The 20,304-nt window shown below is 37.7% G+C and overlaps 1 protein-coding gene across 1 annotated transcript in view; it reads right to left on the bottom strand.

The window, feature by feature from the left end:
* Positions 1–20,304, bottom strand: part of cdkal1 (CDK5 regulatory subunit associated protein 1-like 1) — a 508,818-nt gene that overhangs the window by 243,778 nt on the left and 244,736 nt on the right. Inside the window, exon 8 of the mRNA XM_052147039.1 lies at positions 19,645–19,748. Coding sequence (XP_052002999.1) covers positions 19,645–19,748 — 104 coding nt within the window. The remainder of the gene's footprint in view (positions 1–19,644; positions 19,749–20,304) is intronic.

Here is a 20,304-nt window from a genome sequence, read left to right on the forward strand (position 1 = left end):
TAATGCTCTTCAAACAGACAGTGACAGCGCTGGAGTGTGTGTAGACCCCGTCCCCATTCTCGGTACACTTAAGATTCAGATTGCACATTTATGATCGGATAATATGCTGACATCATCCTCTTCCAATCAACACATGAAACAGAGCTTTCTCGTAAAGCCCCCACAGAGAGAGAGAGAGAGAGAGAGAGAGAGAGAGAGAGAGAGAGAGAGAGAGAGAGAGAGAGAGCCACATATGCACAAACAACCCAATATAAACAAACACTTGTTTGGTAAACAGACGCACTGAGTGAACGGGATTCCCTCTAACCGACAAATGTGGCACACATGCTTAGCATTTCATCTCCATAAACAATTACACTGTTTTATCGCACACACACATCTCCACTAAGCAAAAGGCAAAATACGGCAATTTGGCATTTAAAATAAAAACACACCTTCTCTGCTGCTCGAGGCAAAAGTTACCTAATCTGAAACCAAGACACATAAACAGTGGGTTGGCATGATAAAAGAACTGTGGCAGTACCAGAGTACAATAGGGTGATTCTCACAAAACCGGTTTATATACAGTGTGTGTGTGTGAATATATATATATATATACACACACACACACACACACACACAAACACACACACACAGTTAAAGTCATAAGTTTACATATACTTAGGTTGAAATCATTAAAACCTTTTTTTTTTTTTTACCACTCCACAGATTTCCTATTAGCGAAACCATAGTTTTGGCAAGTCATTTATTAAATCTACTTAGTGCACGACACAAGCAATTTTTCAAACAACTGTTTACAGACAGATTGTTTCACTTTTAATGAACTATATCACAATTCCAGTGGATCAGAATTATACATACACTGTAATGAATGAGGCAGCGAAGGCAGACGAGGAGGTGCGGATCCAAACGCAGATATCTTTAGTGAATAAGTAGACAGGCAAAACACAAAGGAAAACCCTCAATGGGGAAACAAACATAAACTAGAAAACTCGGGCAGGGGAAACATACCAGGCTAACAACATACAACGATAGACAGCGACTGAACAAACAGACAGGGTTTAAATACATGGACAAAGGACAAAGGGGCCAATGAACAAACAGAACTCAAACAGGATAACAAGGGGATAAACAGAAACCAATGGCAAATTAACGAGGGCAGGTGAAAACAATGAATGAGAACACAAACGCTAACAGGGAGACTGTGGAGCTACAAAAGGGACAAAAGTGAAAACTACGGAATTACAAAAGTGACAAAAATGGTAAACAAAGGGGCAAGACGAGGTATGCCTAACATACACCAAGTTAACTGTGCCTTTATGCAGCTTGGAAAATTCCAGAAAATTATGTAAAGCCTTTAGGCAATTAGCTTTAGGCTAATTGCGACAATTGGAGGTGTACCTTCAAACTCAGTGCCTCTTTGCTTGACATCATTGGGAAAATCAAAAGAAATCAGCCAAGACTTGAGGAGAAAAGGAAAAAAAAAAAAAGGACCTCCAAAAGTCTGGTTCATCCTTGGGAGCAATTTCGAAATGCCTGAAGGTCCCACGTTCATCTGGACAAACAATAGTGCACAAGTATAGACCATGGGACCATGCAGCCATCATACCGCTCAGGAAGAAGAAACATTGTCTCCTAGATGGAACATAGTTTGGTTTAAACATTTCAGATCAATCCCAGAACAGCAAAGATCTATTGTAGATGCTGGAGGAAACAGGTACAAGTATCTATATCCACATTAAACAGAGTCCTACAACGACGCAACCTGAAAGGCTGCTCAGCAAGGAAGAAGCCACTTCTCCAAAACCGCCATAAAAAAGCTAGACTACAGTTTTCAGGTGCATATGGGATCAAAGACTTTACTTTTTAAAGAAATATCCTCTGGTCTGATGAAACAATTCAACTGTTTGGCCATAATGACCATCGTTATGTTTGGAGGAAAAAGGTTGAGGCTTTTAAGCCGAAGAACACCATCCCAACTATGAAGCATGGGGGGTGGCAGCATCATGTTGTGGGGGTGCTTTGCTGCAGGGGGGACTGGTGCACTTCACAAAATAGATGGCATCATGAGGAAGGAAAATTATGTGGATATATTGAAGCAAAATCTCAAGATATCAGCCAGGAAGTTAAAGCTTGGTGGCAAATGGGTCTTACAAATGAACAATGACCCAAAGAATACCTCCAAAGTTGTGGCAAAATCTCAGTTACACAAGTTCTGTCTGGAGGAATGGGTCAAAAGCAACTTATTGTGAGAAGCTTGAGGAAGACTCAAATCAGGATTGTATCGATTGTAAACTTCTCACCCACTGGGAACGTGATGAAAGAATTAAAAGCTGAAATAAATCTTTCTCTCTACTATTATTCTGACATTTCACATTCTTAAAATAAAGTAGTGATCCTAACTGGTCTAAGACAGGCAATGTTTTCTATGATTAAATGACAGGAATTGTGAAAAACTGAGTTTAAATGTATTACACACACACACACACACTGTATATATACATTTTGTGACAGCACAAAAGATGACATTGCAATAATAAATGAAATAATATGAATTAATTAAATAGTTAAGTTACATACTAGAAGATACTCCAAATAATAACACGGGATGACATTCTCTAAACACCATGATCATTTTGGTGTGTGTTAAAATATATTACACTATATTTTCACAACTGATTTCATTTTTCCTTGTTTTATGAGAGTATGTTCATCAAGATATGTTAGAGGGTCGCACAAATAAACAAACAAAAAAAAGGGACAGAGATATAATAAAAATAATAAAATAAACATTTAAATGAACTGTAGAGCTGTGACATGGAGTAAAGCGTGAAAGAGTGATAGACCTGCAGTCGTGTGCAGAGTCATAAGTGAGGTCAGGCAGGGGTGAGGTCACCCTCAGCTCAGCAATGCAGTAGATTTGAGAGAGTTTAGAGATCAGAACATGTGCCACAGCACTGAAAAATCCAAAAAGATGAGGCAGAGAGAGAGAGAGAGAGAGAGAGAGAGAGAGAGAGCGCAAGTGAGGGAGGGAGAGTTTGAACTCATTAACTCTTCATTTGGATGGATCATTCTAAAGCACTACTGACCCCTACCGGTAGAGAGAGGAACAGTTTTCCCTCCCCCACCATAATCAGAGTCTCCTCTATCTGTCTCGAGAACTAGAAAAACAGTGATTACTCACTGCACGCTCGCTGTCTTCAAAATTATGTTAAAGACCTGCTTCTTGATTTCAAAACAAATCACTGTATTGCATCTTAACATCCCCTACACTATGAAATGCCCTTCAGAGAAGATCTGAGGTGAGTGTTAGCTAAGAACTGAATGATGTTTGCTATTTGCACCTCAAGCTAATCAGTAAAAAAATATTTGTTATTATTATTAATATATTTAATTTACTTTTTATTCAATTTGTAAAAAAAAAAAAAAAAAAAGTTTTTCTCTGACTGGAAGTTATTTAAAAGGAAACACCTGTAAATAACCAACAATTCACACACACACACACACACACACACACACACACACACACTCGTTGTCCACGACTGGCCCCTCAGAAACTGTAGAAGCCCCTGCAGTCACCCGTCTCCAATCACAAGTTGACCTCTGAGCCTACTGAAACATAATTAAACATTTCACACGGTCGTCAACCTTTGGTACCAAGTTGCTTTATTATTTGTTGCTAGTATATGTTCCTACTCAACTGCAGCATTCTGTAACTGAATCGAGAAGTGAATTGTGTCTGCAGTCCCATTGGCAGATGCAGCACTGTGACAACTCACTTGATTTTACACCTGCCCAACTCAAGTCTCGCCTCAACAGTTGCCTTCACTCAATTCATCTCAAATAAAGAACTCTCACTGAAAATGAATGAATTTGGGTTTCTTCCTTTACAGTGGGATGTGTTATGGCATGGTGGTTACAAAGGGAAGGCTGTAGGTTTGAATCCAATACGGTGTGATTTGTGGCATATAGCCATTGTGCCATTGAGCAGGGCACTTAACTCGGGGATACTAGAGGGGGATGATTTGTGCTCAAATGTCTTCCCATGATGACCACAAATGTGATGCAGGTTTGAACTGGGCAAACTACATTGCCCAATCTTGTTCCGTCCTCTTCCACCCACCATGTGCACTCTTCAGTAACCACTTCCATTAAAAGTGGCAAACTTTTAATCAAAAGCCTGGAAAACATTTCCTAGTTATAAGTGTAAAACGGGGTTTCAAGCGTGAAAGCCAAAAAGAACTGAGGACTAAGCCACAATAATAAAAACAGGTTGGACATGAATGTTTATCTGGAGACAAAATCCTCTTTTCCACCATCAGGCCGAATAGTTCTCATTGCAGAACCACACCGTTTCGTACCGATCTGGGCTCAATGCAATGGTTAAGGTTTTTTTTTCACTATGTTGCTGTGAAATCAGGATTAGAATGCACTGAGCAAATTATCGATCCTGACCATGTCATACACTACAGGTTTTCCACTAGAACGGTTCTCTGACCGGAGTACGGTTAGCTAACCATGCTGAGAAACAGGCTGGAAAAGGTTTTTGTAATCATACCATACCGAACCTCAAGTGGAAATGCTACTGGAAGTGTTGCCCAGAACCATTTGGCCCGATGGTGGAAAAGCTGTGAAACATTCCCATTCATAGAAGGGCTAAGTGTGAAAATGTTCTGAAGGAGTCTGATACAGCCCACAAGAGCTCTTGGGTCTCAATAGTTTCCCGGAACTGAGAGCAGGGCAGATGGTAAGTGAACAAGAGAGAACAAATGATTCAAAGAGGAGCATTGAACATAAAGAAGGCAGGACTGAAAGATCAGATGTGTTTGGAGAGGCTACGGAGAGGGCAGAGCAGGTGGTATGCAGTCACTGCCCGTGCTTTCAGCTCTCACCTGCCGGGATCTGCAGGGCCACCTGGTAGAGATGGAATTACCACAACATTTCCATAAAAATCCGCCCAATCAGGAGACACCCGGATCTACTGCAAGCCAAGTGCCCCATTCAACTCGAAACCATCAGAAACGCAAAATCAACCAGAAAGAAATTAATTGTTTTACTTTCAAAGGGGCAGAAGGCAGGCAAGCTCCTCATGTGTCCATGAAATACTGCTCATTGGATATGAGGGGTGGTGACATCATCAGCTGGCTGGCCAATGTGAAGGACTTGTGTGGTGAGGGTCTGGGGAAAGCCGTAGCGCTGGTGCACAGTCTGTGAAGCTGTGCGGAGGTGAGTCTGTGTGTGTTTGGTAAATCTGTAGGCTCAGCATAGCACAGCACAATGACTGAAAACTTCTATCTGAATGTTTATGACTAAAGTGGTAGTGCTTTAAATAGGATTATTTTGAAGACGCAACTTTTCTAAGAGTGAACATCTAAGGGTGCCAACGACAAAGAAAATCTCTAACAGAGGATTTGACTGATATGAATGAGTAAGTTTGGTTGTAAGGTTGTGGAAAGAGCCTCGTCACTTTGAATTCAGCAAATTGAATTTGACCAAAACACAACTCACCTGTGAGATTCTTATTGATCAACGGATACCTACGCAACAGCATGTTGCGGCAAAAGCTGAAAGTTTCTCAAGTTGTTGTTTGTATGGTGTTGTAGGCACAATAAAGCTTCACACTGTCAGCATACTAATTAAAGCACCACACCAAAATGTATAAAAAATGAACATAAAAGATCAAATAAAATAAAAATAAAACAAATACAAAAATCTGAATAAACTAGTAAACCTTACTAATCAACTAGTAGGACAATTTGGACAACTAGTCAACCATTGTGAACCATCCCAAACTGTGAATTAACATAAAAGCCAAGGGTAAAAATAAAATAAAAAAAGACATCCAGCGCAGCAGTGCTAGACCGCTGAACTAAACTCCAGACTCTGTACAAACCTTGCAAACACCCCATGACTCTGTGAGAAATATATATATTTGTTGTCCTCCACTGCTAATGACTAAACATGTTGCTGTATTTGTCTATCAAACCGGGCCACTGGATGATTTCCTGGGACCGCTGGCTGCAAGAGAACTGCTGGCCGGCATGTTCATTCAAACAAAACCACTCTAGAGCCACGGCACGGGAAGGTAATGTGAACTGTGTGATTGCTTGTTGGCACACTTTCTGTACCATTGCCACACAAGGCACCATGGGAATAACAGCACTGGGACAGAGCCCTTTTGAGTATAGATTAAAGTGTGTGCTTCTCTATGGTCATGATGTTGGTGTGTAATTGAAAATGGAAGTGTGCCTTTTTGCACATGTGCCCTGCGCAATAAGGGTCAAGGTCCATCTGGCGGGTTCAACTGTCATGGGACAGCAAGCCCACAAGCTCGAGATATAAACACTCGCTCAGACTCCTTCAGAAATCTGTCATAACCACATAGATTGTGCTGGCCATTGAAATACTGTACGAATTACAGCCCAAGGGCACTTACAAACCTAGATAAAGATCTTACAGACCGTTTGGCGGATATAAACGCATAGGAAGAGTTTTAATGGTGTGGAAACCAGGTCATAGAGAATATAATACATTTCCGAGAGCACAACTGGACTTATCTGATTTAAATTGATCGCTCAACTGATTCCTGTGTCAAGAGTGTATTGCAAAGAAATTTAATTAAAAAAATTATGTTGGAGTCTGTCATTTGTGCCACCACCGTCAACAAACGTTAATTCAACAATAATGACTACACAATAATGGACTTCTAAATACTGGCTCCCAAACATGCCATCTTCCATTGGTCTGAAACAGGAAATGCCTGATATATACTTAAGCTATTGGTTGTCAATGTAGCTGTGTCAGGATGATCTTTTTCACATGACGACACATCACTTCCACTAACCCTTTTATTTTATATTTTCCCCAATGTGTCCTTGTGATGCACCATCACTTTTGAAATAAAAAGTTGTGCAGTGTTGTGTAATGTAATGTAAAAATTAGGATGCAGGCCCCCCAAAAAAAAAAAAAGGCAGAAATAACTATTGAGAATTTTCTAACCCTCCCTTCTCATTGGCCGTTTAGTGGAATATGTCAGGGCTGCATTGGAAAGGCAGGGTCATATATCAGCTTTATGTGTGTGGGAGGCGGATAAGCACAGCTGCCTGCAGAGGTGGGCCCAGGGCTCAAGGCAGGCGAGTGTGTAAATATTAGAGAGAAGAATGCATTAATGCTGGCCTCATTTATGTAGCCCCACTGCTGTTTGTGAACTTCAACCTGGGATTGTTTAACCTTGTCTGCAGGCTTTAAGAACAAGAAACACATACACTCAAATTCACAGATAGCTTCTTTCAAATTGTTAAACAGCACATATAGTTAAACATCAAAACAAATACAGGTGCACCCTCGATTTTTGTATTCAAACAGAAGACTAAAGCACATACGTTACTATGTTTATCCATATAGACAAAGTTAAAACCATACATGCACACCTATTCTTAATCTCCCAAAACAGCCCTTTGGGTGTGCAGGTATTAAACAAAAGATGACGTTTACTTAGAACCAGCTGATATCTATACATATCTATATATATCTCTATATCTCTATATCTCTATATATATATATATATATATATATATATATATATATATATCTATATACCAGTATCTATCTCTCTCTCTCTCTCTCTCTCTCTCTCTCTCTCTATATATATATATATATAAATAATGTATATAATATAATGTTAAAATACAAATATTAGTTTAGATGTATTTTACGATTAAATAACTGTGCAAAAAAATATCGAAAGCAAACAGACACCCAAAGTAGATCTATAATATATATAAAAATGTAACACAATCTGACAGAGATTGAATTCTCCAGGTGTGCCAAAATTCTATAAAAAAATGTTTTATGCAAATTAGAAATTTTTTCAACATTTCATTTTAGTTTAGAACTCAAATTTGAGAAAATGGACCATGAAAATAGAATAATCTTTCAGAAACAAGGTCTGCCGACCAATCTTGTGGTAAATATATGGTTAAACTATTTTATGGAGATATCAAACTATTATAAAAAAAAAAAACTATATTTATTTATGTATATATTTATTTATGTGTATATATATATATATATATATATATATATATATATATATATATATATATATATATAATTTTACTATCGCTTGCATGCAAAATGGAACAACACAATGTTCACAATAAACTTTTTTTTCATTCTTGCACGGAGCTGAAACAGTTGTGATCATTTTTGCACTTGAGCTAAACACAAAAGATCACAAAAGCTTGTCATTTGCCACATACCCTGTAAAGTTTTACAGTGCATCCAGAAAGTATTCACAGCGCTTCACTTTTTCTACATTTTTTATTTTTTATTTTAATTCTACAAACAATAACCCATAATGACAACTTGAAAGAAGTTTGTTTGAAATCTTTGCAAATGTATAAAAAAAAAAACTAAAAGTACATCCTGTTTCCACTGATCATCTTTGAGATGTTTCTACAACTTGATTGGAGTCCACCTGTGGTAAATTCAGTTGATTGGACATGATTTGGAAAGGCACACACCTGTCTATATAAGGTCCCACAGTTAACAGTGCATGTCAGAGCACAAACCAAGCCATGAAGTCCAAGGAATTGTCTGTAGACCTCCGAGACAGGATTGGATCGAGGCACAGATCTGGAGAAGGGTACAGAAACATTTCTGCAGCATTGAAGGTCCCAATGAGTACAGTGGCCTCCATCATCCGTAAATGGAAGTTTGGAACCACCAGGATTCTTCCTAGAGCTGGACGCCCTGCCAAAACTGAGCGATCGGGGGAGAATTGCCTTAGTCAGGGAGGTGACCAAGAACCCGATGGTCACTCTGACAGAGCTCCAGCATTTCTCTGTGGAGAGAAGAGAAACTTCCAGAAGAACAACCATCTCTGCAGCACTCCACCAATCAGGCCTGTATGGTAGAGTGGCCAGACGGAAGCCACTCCTCAGTAAAAAGCACATGACAGCCTGCCTGGTGTTTGCCAAAAGGCACCTGAAGGACTCTAAGACCATGAGAAACTAAATTCTCTGGTCTGATGAAACCAAGATTGGCCTGAATGGCAAGCGTCATGTCTGGAGGAAACCAGGCACCGCTCATCATCTGGCCAATACCATCCCTACAATGAAGCATGGTGGTGGCAGCATGCTGTGGGTATGTTTTTAAGCGGCAGGAACTGTGAGACTAGCCAGGATTGAGGGAAAGATGAATGCAGCAATGTACAGAGACATCCTTGATGAAAACCTGCTCCAGAGCGCTCTAGACCTCAGACTGGAGTGAAGGTTCATCTTCCATCAGGACAAGGATCCTAAGCACACAGCCAAGATAACAAAGGAGTGGCTACGGGACAACTCTGAATTTAAACCATTTTGGAATAAGGCCGTAACATAACAAAATGTGGAAAAAGTGAAGCACTGTGAATACTTTCCGGATGCACTGTATATTGCGACTGTGTGGCACGAGACGCACAGCTGTGGCTTTAACAGCAGACTCATGTTGAGCTTTGACTGACAGCATACAGACCTGTGGTTTTATTCAATATATTCCATACTCTGGATTCCCACATTGAGTTTTACCTGTAATAATGGCCATAAACTATAAAATATTTATCAGAAGTGGGACATTACGATCTGATTTTTAAACAATCATCACAAAATCGAATGTTCATTAGGAGAAAGATTGCATTTACATTCAGATTGTAATTAGTTTAAACAGAATCAAACGATACTTTGCTGAAAATAGCCTTCTAAGATCATCTGGATTCATTCAGATTCATTGAATAAAATGTGTGTGTGCATCCATAACTGCGTGTGTAACTTTAATCAAGTCTGAAGGATATCTTTTTCAAGTAATTTTTTTATGATGCTTCATAAAAGCATATGTATTGCAAATTATTCTTCAGATAAATAGGTTTAGATTGCATTTCTATTTTTTTTTTTTTTGTAGGTCCTGCATTGTTTTTAAAATCTAAAGTGAAGTGCTCTCACACAGCTGGCACCTCTTGTCGTCACATGTTCACACCCTTGTCCGAGCATTGAATCGATTCAGTCTTATTTTTTTAATTTGTCGATTCTGCAAATTTGTGATAATTTTTTTAATGAAGTACCCGTGACAGCCCTAAACAAATGTAATATCCACATATACCAAATTATAATTCATCTCCAGCCATCGTCTGCTATCATTGCTACTATCGAGCAGACGGTCTCACAGCATCAGGACCCACACCAACCGGCTTTCTCCCCCAGGCGATCAGACTTCTGAACTCATGAAAACATAACTGCCAATCATTCCCACCACCTTCAGCACCACACCATCAGTCTCACACTGGACAAATATTTTATGATGCTCTTTAAATACACAACAGGCTCACGTGCTGTACACAAACTATGCGCCATGCTGTCTGAAACAGTTTTAATGTGGCTTTCACATAAAAATAAAAACGTTTGCAAATAATCAACCTCTAGGACATAGAATTACAATAGTTGAAGAAACACCCAATTACAGTTGTACATTATAACAGAGTTACGAGCTTTCTCAAGCTGAAATAGTAAAGGTCTGTTTATATTAAACAAGCTTCTTAATGCAGCAGCTTTCAACACGCTGTCATTAAGACAATCCACAGATCCAACAGAGAACTGTCATGAGCACTATTTCATAAACTCACACTTCAAGCAGCTGGCTTTGAGACTAGACGTATTAAAATGTGACATGAAGCAGCAGAGACATTTTGAAAACAAAAAAGCATTCAGACATGTTCTGATTATCAACTGCTAATGTTACATGTCTATAGTTCATTTGATGAACTGCATCCATTACAACTTAACTTATATTCAGAACTAATTTGCATCTGTCATGATTCTATAACTAACACACCCTAAACTTGGCTTTATAGATTAAAGACAAAAACAGTCTCGGCCCAAAGCCATGACATTGGTAGAACCAGTGTTGTTTTGTCACGTGTGTTTGGGTTTTGCAAACACACTGAGTGCACAGTTTATGCTTTTCTGAGAATCAGCCTACAAATGGTCTAATAATCAGCACTAAAAGAATGGCTGTCTTTGCATATTAAACTTGGATTGGAAAACGTATTTAACATTGAAAAATTGCACACGTCACCTTTTTGTCACCACTTTACTGTAGCTCTTATTCTCTGTGTTTACACATCCGGCACATCTGTTTGCAGGCCTTGAATTGGCAGTCTCAGGCCTGGCCCATCATTTCCCATGTGTGTCTCATTTACTGCTAAGCACCCAGACCAGCCAGCAATGCAGAAATGAGATAACACAGCCAACCAGAGATGGAGTGAACTGGGCTGTTTACCCTGTCTGAACCTTGCTGGACTCACAGTCGGGATCACGTTGGAAGTGGAGCTCTTGAACTTGACCCAGAGTCAACTCCCAGAGGACTCAACTCGCACAGGAGTCAACTCACACCACATCTTATTAGTCTCAAGTGCGCAAACGAGCCCTAAAGCACTATGACAGCACTTTTACTGCCCATCCACTAACTCCTAGGCCTAAGAGGAGCATATGTTGAGCTTATAGACCCAATGACTCAACGTTCCTATAGAACCCACAGGCCTCATGGTTTGGTTTTGGGCATTGGGAGCTTTGTGTGCTTTTACTCAAATAGTGTTTTGGTATAAATAGCAAACCACCAAACATTGGGCACTCTGCGATGTATCGTTAATCAAGGAAGGTTACCCACAAATGCCCTTTTAAAGACTTGACTCAATTGAGAGCAGTTGTGTTTCCTGAGTTGATGTATTTCCTACTGAAGTAAATTTGGGCGAGACATATGGAAATGCATACTTCCATGCATTTCCATAAGTGTCCAGCAAAGGTAAAATGTATTTATTTTTTACATCCTGTAAAGAAGGTTAAAACAAACTTAATTTGCACTCAGAAAATGATTATTGTGATTCTTAGTTAGATTATAAATCTATTTGAATGCAAGAGTAAACAGCCATTGCTTATGTGAAGAGTAAGGCAGATTCACTCATGCATAACAAGCAGTTGCTCGTCTCAAAACGATTTCTGAGAAATACTTCAAGGAAATGATTTTTACTAATGAAGTCTGATTTGGATCAAAATCTTTATATGTGTATGGTCTTTCAATTTCCATGATGTCAGGGGTTTGAGAGCCAATTCAAAAGCATGGGATGCAAGGTCCGTTCCTGACAACTGGTCAGATCGAACAAATTCTTAATGAGACCTTCTTGGTGTCCGACAGGCTTACAAATGATCATGAATAAATGAGTAAAGCTAAATAAATGATAACTTCTTAAAGTGCCATATCAGTGGACAAGCTCGTTTCACATGCTGTCGATACGTTCATCTCAGCCAGTGCAGCAGGGATCAATAAATCGCCTGTGAAAATCGCTTCGAAAGCGAGGACCAGCAGAAGTACAAATATAATTAAGACCATGAGGCTTTAAGGCAAATCTAACCTTAATGTTTACCATTCTACCACATGTAACTGAGTTTATTTGTAGATCTATTTTAAAGTTTAGCAGAAGGGAAATTGAAAGGAATCAGAGTTGATTCTTAGCTATCTCTCAAGTTGGTTTCTCATCTAAGATAGCTATCTATCGCAACTTGCCCATATACTGTAATTACGTTAACATAAGCTACTTTTGCAATGCTCTTTATAGGTTGCTTTGGTACAAAAGCTACTGCTAAAAACATGAACAAAAGTGTAAGATGGTAGGCCACCCTGCACACAACCCAAACCAGTGAATGCAACAGTATAGGACAAAAATCTTCATGAACAGCATAGAATATTTAATGTCTTCGTTCCCTCCCTACTTTTATCCCTGTGAAGGGCAGACGGGGTATGGGGGGGTGACTGTCCTCTGCTAATGAAGCAGAGCAACTTACACCTCCACCCTCTCATTTCACGTTCTGCTCTGCTCACGTTCTGGTGAATGTCTTCATTTGAGGAAATGACACCGAGAGAGCAAGCGCCTGGAGTTATCCCCCCTGCCATTTAGATAATTGAAATGTTCCTGCTTAAAATGGCAGCCGCTAACTGCTATTTACATCAAATCAAATTTGAATAAATCCATATAAATATTCTCATAGTTCAGCATAAATGAAATAATTCCTTACTTTGGTTAAACTGCTGAGAATTATGATACATTGTGAGCTCGTCAGAAGATGATGAGCATTGAAAGAAGGTTGAGTGAATATAGCGGAATGTAGCTCCTCTTAAGGCAAACACATATATAACACATTTTGCCTTTGAGGCAGCAGATGCATTATTCATGCTATTATTTATTAAGTGGCTTGTTTATTTTGCCAGTTCTACTGTTGTGTATAAATGCAAGGCCTCCAGCTGGCATCTCACAGTCGTTTTCTCTTTTACCGTCATCTCTTTTAACAATCATCACCTTGTGTTAGCGGAATACGGTAAGACTGTGTAAACATACAAGAGTTGCTCTTTATTTCCACATTCATATTTCAATAAGCATGTTGTCAAATGGGACAATTTATGTGGACAACCTGTGAAGGTGTGTATCAAACATGTGTGTCGACTCTGTGTGTATTATGTAAACAAGCAACTATTATGTTTTATGAGCAACTAGGTGAGTTATATTGCACAGTTTTCACCAATGAGCATCGATTTTGCTCTTACAAGTGCTTGTGACAGCCGGTGGTGACTCCTATTTTGGCGAAATTGCTGCAGTGTTCTCACTAAACATACTCTGGCTATGTTTCAAATACAAATACTAGGGTACTGCATTTTGCACAGTATGAGCTGTATACTACTGGACAATTGTATTATTAATATTATTAAACAGCACATGAAACTGAGTAATATGCAACAATAAATGTTAATGTTTAGAAAGCTATAACAGCATACTACTTACTCTTCTAGGACATATACAGTAGGTAGTGTGTACACTGCAATATTTAAAAAAAAATGTATGTGAAATAGTATGAAGAACATTTTTGACAGAATGGTATACAAGCATAATATGTAATTCATACAAAGTACATATGCACACTAGTTTTGAGAAATAGTACTTGAAACAGTATACAGCATGCAATAAACGTGTATGTTCAGATTGTTTTACTATCATACTGCTCACTCTACTATGCAGTATATATTTACGAAGCACACTTAAAATAGCATGTGAAGTTCAGTAGGGCTAATAGGACTTGATGTTTCAATACCTTTGGTAATCAAGCACGCTCAATGTTGGCAGTGGTATATGCAGGGTACATGCGTCATTGGGGTTGTCATGTGGGCACCCTACTTATTTGGTGTTTAATTGATAAGCCAACGACATCTCCAAAGGGCTCAACGGTGATACCCCCCAATTTTCATATTGCAGCCCAGTTGTTGTCTTTCCTTTTAACCCAAATCCAATTGCTGCTTTTTTCTGCTGCATTTGACAAGGACTTGATTGCTTTTTGGAGGGAGCAACAACTCACCCTTATCTTGTTCAATAGACTGGTCTCAGACATAGCAACAAATCCCCTGCATCCCACTTCTACGGGGAAAATCTTGGTCTTCCAGTTGTTCTGGACAGCTTCAGTTGCCAGTTCAGAGTACTTGTTCTTCTTCCACTCGTAAGCATCTTCAACACCATCTCCGCATGGTACTGTCAATTCCATGTATATGGTATGGACACTATTAGTCTTTTTTCTTTATTTTTCTTTTTTTTATCTAGTATAAGCCACAGTTAGTAGTATGCAATTTAATGCATTTTTGTTCAGAATTGGGATTAAGTTATGGTGCATGATACATTACAACAAATATTTAAAAAAAATCAATCATAGTCATATTTTTGTCTGAAAGAATATGGTTAGTCATCATTTATTTAAATGATTTAAAGAGGGTATGTGCATGTTAAAATGTTTATTTCAACATTTGTGCAGGCATTAATCAAAAAAATTTATAAATTAGGCCAAGCCCAAATGGAAAAACATTAAGCTATTAATGGTCTCCACAACAAATCATTGGACAGGAAATTAGCAAGAGTTAAAAAAAAATATATACTCCTGATGCTCATTAACTTTTGCTGCAGTGAACTGTTTGGAAAAAAGCAGGAAACAAGGAAATTCACTTATAGTCTTCTTGTATGCACAGTTAAAATCATGATAATGATTAACTGGTGTGTCTGGGTGTACAAAATATCCCAAAAATATCTTCTGGAATGTTGTTCTTTTTTTTTTTTTTTTTTTGCTTAGTCATTAGTTGGTGATCTGCAACACGTGATGAAGCCCATCAAAGGCCTGATAACGAGCTCATAAATGGAACCAGGACTGAAAGAGCAGGGAGAGATCTACAATATGCAGTGTTGTGAGTCCCAAGGTAAAGAAGTGAGTCAGGCCAGCTGTAGCTATTCTGAAGTTTACTAGACCCTAAAGACAGAGAAAATCCCTATTTCTCTATTAGCTATTAAGAGAATAGGTCAACGCTTTGAAAAACAGATGATGTTGCCAGAAAGAAAGGATCTGGAAGGCCCAAAGACTCTTCATGCAGGAATGACCAACTGCTGAAATGTACAATCCTCAAAGCCTATGAAATATGTCAGCAGAATTCAAAACCTGAATTAGATAACCTTCTTGTTGTTCTTCTCGAAAGAGTCTTGTTTTTTACATTCTTTGATTTTTGTAGGCTCTTTTCCTGTCTTTGAGAACTGTAAATTTAGTTGGAGACCATTAAAAGTGTCATGTTTTGCCATTTTGGCCATGGCCCATTTTTGCCCAGGATTGCATACAGGCCATAAAATCAGTGGACATGTTGTAATTAAAATTTGGGCTAAATCTACAGGCTTTTTATAGTGGACATTATTTTTATTTTGTATTTTTTTTTTTTATTGATAGGATCAAATGGGCTGATTCAATTCATATCAAACTTAGTTGTATGTTGCCAATGCGTTATTAGACAATATGCACACATATATAAGATTTATTGAATGCTGAATTTAATTTGCTGAAGTTTAAAATCTTAAAACTATTATATTCCCTGCTGCCATTCAGTCTCTACAAGTATACCTGTCTACAGCTTGCTGAATGGCCAGGTCCTTCAGCCTCTATCGTGCATATGTGTGTGTTTTCGGATGGTAAAAAGAGATAAGGCAACTTGCCCGTATCTCTCACAAGCCTGGTGCTTACGGGTGAAGTCTTCATTCTCTGTACAGTAAATCTGCACGTGTGTTTATTATGCCAGTGACATGTTTTGTGCGCAATGATTAAGTGTGCACTGTTCCACACAATCTGTTTCTGTGTGAGGATCTGCAGTAGAGTTGAGCGTGTGCCTCCTGTAAATTTATATAAGCCAATTTAAGCCAAAGGAAGTGGGGGGAAAACATAAATAATTTTTTTCAATTGTAACTACCTTATTTTTCAGTGAAACAAGGGTGCCACCATTATCAAACTTGAATGTGGACCACTTCCGATATAACCCACTTCCAGGTAATTTAGCTATATAAAGGTAGTATATTATGCTGTGTTATATTACAGGCTGGCAATACATGTCAACATATTATTATCATTAATTAACATTTTCATAAACACATTGGTTTTAAGCGCACAAAGTTTATTGCATTTTGCCAAAGTTTTATCACACACTGTTGCACAGGAAGAATGAATGAAATTAGGCGCTGACAGGACAGTCTTCTGCGCCATCTGACACGCATCCACAAACTTTAGAAAATCATCAGAGAGCAGAGAGCTGCTGGGAAAATGCTGCTTCAACTTTCAAAAGCTGCATTTTGTTTCATCCTGACAAAATAGTAAACACATTATTCTCTCCATTCTTATCAGAAAGCATTCTCTCTTTCTTAGCGGTGTATAGTAAACAGACATGCAGATCACACATTCAGCATGGTTTATGAAACATCACCTTTGTAAATAAATAAAGGCATCATTGGGGGTAATGCAGGTATATATGAACGGAGGTTTACATGGAGACAAGAAAGATTGCATCGTCACAATCTTGGTAAAGTAAGAAGCAGATTGTATTACTGTCTCTTTAATACAACACACTGCAACAAGTGAAGTATTTACTTACTCTTACTATAAATGCTGATGTTAGAAAATTATCCGACATTGACACATAATTCTGCTGTAAATCCTGTGGTTGTGTTCTAGTTTAAAAGCCCATTCGAAAAATAAATAAATAAAATAGAAAAATGCTGTATAAGAAGTTTTAAAAAGGAAGATATGCCACAGCATATGCCAACTTCTCAAAAGTACTTTGTGTCAGCTACCATAAATCAAATAAATAATAATTTAAAAAAAAATCACTGATCAAATGTTCTAAACAAAACATAAATAATAAGCACATAATAACTAGGAACTTATAGACCACAGGTATCTGCTCCTGTGAATGACACATCACGAGAACTCAAACAGGATCTGTGAAAGTCACAAAAACACAAACAGAATTACCCAGAGAGCCTCCCAACTATGGCCACGCACACTCAAAAAACAGAAATACTCAAGACACGAATCCAAAAACACACACAAATGTTGTTCAATATGTTCAAATGTGACAACTGACACTCAACCAGCCCAAACTTCCTCTTGTATTCTCTCACTGTATGACCACCAACGGCCTAATGTCCCACACACTTCCACATCTCTAACTGATGATGAGCCACGAGTTACAGACTCGCACACAAGCAGGAACCATCTAGATCTGGGTATACTGTGATATTTATGTATTTGTAAGTAAATGTGTGCAACGTTTTCGTTGTTAAAATATTTTCGCCTATTCCCAGTGTCAGTTCAATTTGGGCGTGCTTGTAGCGAGGTAATACACCCTAGTGTTTTACACAACAACCTGAAAGCCATGATGTCATGCATGTTGTTCTTTAGAATGACAAATAATTAAGTAAAATGAATGACTTATCAGGATTTTAGCTTAGAATTTATGCAGGAATGTTTACATATCTGGTCTCCATTTCTATTAAGAATGTCACCATTTTCATTGAACAATTTCCCCGCAGTGATTTATTTATTTAGTTGTATTATTAATATGTATTTGTTTATATATATATATATATTATTTTTTTTTACAACTATTTTTACATTTAGTTTTTCCATTACTATTAGGTCATGAAAACTGCATGCAATAGACAAATAAATAAATAAATAAAATAGAAAATGCTGTAAAATAAGTTTTAAAAGGAAGACATGCCACAGGACATGCTAAATTCTCAAAAGTACTTCGAGTCAGCTACCATAAATCAAATAAATATTAAAAAATATTACTGATCAAATGCTCTAAACAAAACATAAATAATAACGTGAATGTTTGTCAATAATCACTCTATAATATTAACATTATTATACACCTATTTGCTCTTTCATAAATAAAAACTCAACAAACAAACACACAAACGAAAATATCTCCCATTCAGACCGGATATTGTGATAATAGTGTGGGAAATAGAACTATATATATATGTATATATATATATATATATATATATATATATATATATATATATATATATATATATATCTTTATTTACATAATTTTTTTTCCTTATTTTGATTTAAACCTGTATCCTAGACCAGCACGTAAAATGCATATAAATTACCATAAAAATATATATTTTATAATTATATTATATTATATATATATATATATATATATATATATATATATATATATATATATATATATATATATATATTAACTTTTGTTCCAGAGCATAACTTCATATGGGTTTGGAATGACACATAAGGCTTAGTAAATTATGCCAATTTTCATTTTTGGGTGAACTAGCAATTGTTTTATTTTATTTCACCTGCTATATTTATTGTGAATATATTCAAAATACCGTCAACCCCTTTAAAGAACAAACAAAAATATTGTGCAATCCTTTGAAACTAATTGCATGTTTGGTGGCCCATCCAAATGCTGCAGAGCTCTAAACACTAAACACAGTTAAGCAGAGATTTTAGCAGTGATCAATCCACTCCCAGCACACCTCTAATGAATGCAGCGCTCTACAATAAAAACTGTGATGAAGTGAGCCAGCTCTCGTACAAAGAGACTCTAGAGTCCAAAGAGGTACACATCCCATCAATCCAATCCATTCAAATCCTGTCCTAGGGAGATGGGATCAGGGCTGCAGTGTGTGTAAACATGGCTGGCAGCCCAAAGCAGATGCACAGGCACATCTGTTGATGGGCATTATCTCAGAGACAAAAAAACATCAGCATGTGTCAGAGAAAAATAAAGCTGCCCTTGATTTGGCCCCAATCAATACACTGTACTAGAGCTCAGACAAAGTGATGAGTGATTTAAGCTTTGGGTTCAAAGAGGCTTTTAAAAACACGTCATCCTTTTCATCTGTTGTTGATGTGTCTCGTAAAGAGAATGGCTTAATCACATCATTACAGGGATTTACACAAACAAAATAAACATAACAAATAATGGTGAAACATGTCCCACTCTGATTGGCCATGAACAATAACACAAGTGGTTTTAAACTGATCTATTTCTGGCGACTGATGCGGTGAACCCTGTAATTATATGTGAGTAACTGCGCATCATACAACTCCATTTATTGCCTCAAAGTCCAAATAAGCTCAGTTGTGATCTAGGTTTAATGATTGGTGTGGGGTGGGTTAGGCCTCAAAACGAGAAAGAGGAAGCAGCCTGCTTGGACTCAAAACTCACCCTGGAAGGACTGTCTGGCTCGTTCCAAGAGTTCCTCTATGGTATAACTGGCCAGATCCCCCCTGGCGTGCTTGGTTTTGCAGTATGTGCAAGCATTCAAACAGCTGTGGGAGACAGGGAGAGAGAGTAGATGTCATCAACAGTATGTAGATTATAAACATCGTAAAGCATTTTGAGGGCATTAGATACACAGAGCTTAGCATGACTGATATCAAGGCTCCGTTAACAAGATCAACATGTCTGTTCCTCTTTGATGTTTCCTTAACAGACTACAAAGCTGTGGCCAGAGATCATTTTCCAGAAGGTTCTGATGGTGAAATATAAATGGAACACGTTGGAGTTGTGGCCTAGTGTGAATCTGAGGAAAATGGTCAAGAAATTCCAAGGTAATATTTTTTTTTCACAAATTATAATTACACATTTTTAATGCAGCCCATTTTAAGACCATCAAGACTTGCATTGTGATATTATTCTTTTCATTGTAATTGAGCACATATTACAATTTTTAATTAAAACAGATCATTTAAATTGTAAAGCATATTTGTAAATGCATGAGTAAATATTAGAGTTATTGGATGTAATGCATTAACATAGCTGGTTAATTCAAAATAATAACTTTGCATAAATGTATCCACATAAATTGATGAACCTACTGTAATA

This window comes from Xyrauchen texanus, chromosome 17 (genome assembly GCF_025860055.1).
Source record: "Xyrauchen texanus isolate HMW12.3.18 chromosome 17, RBS_HiC_50CHRs, whole genome shotgun sequence".
In the NCBI taxonomy this organism is placed as follows: Eukaryota; Metazoa; Chordata; class Actinopteri; order Cypriniformes; family Catostomidae; genus Xyrauchen; species Xyrauchen texanus.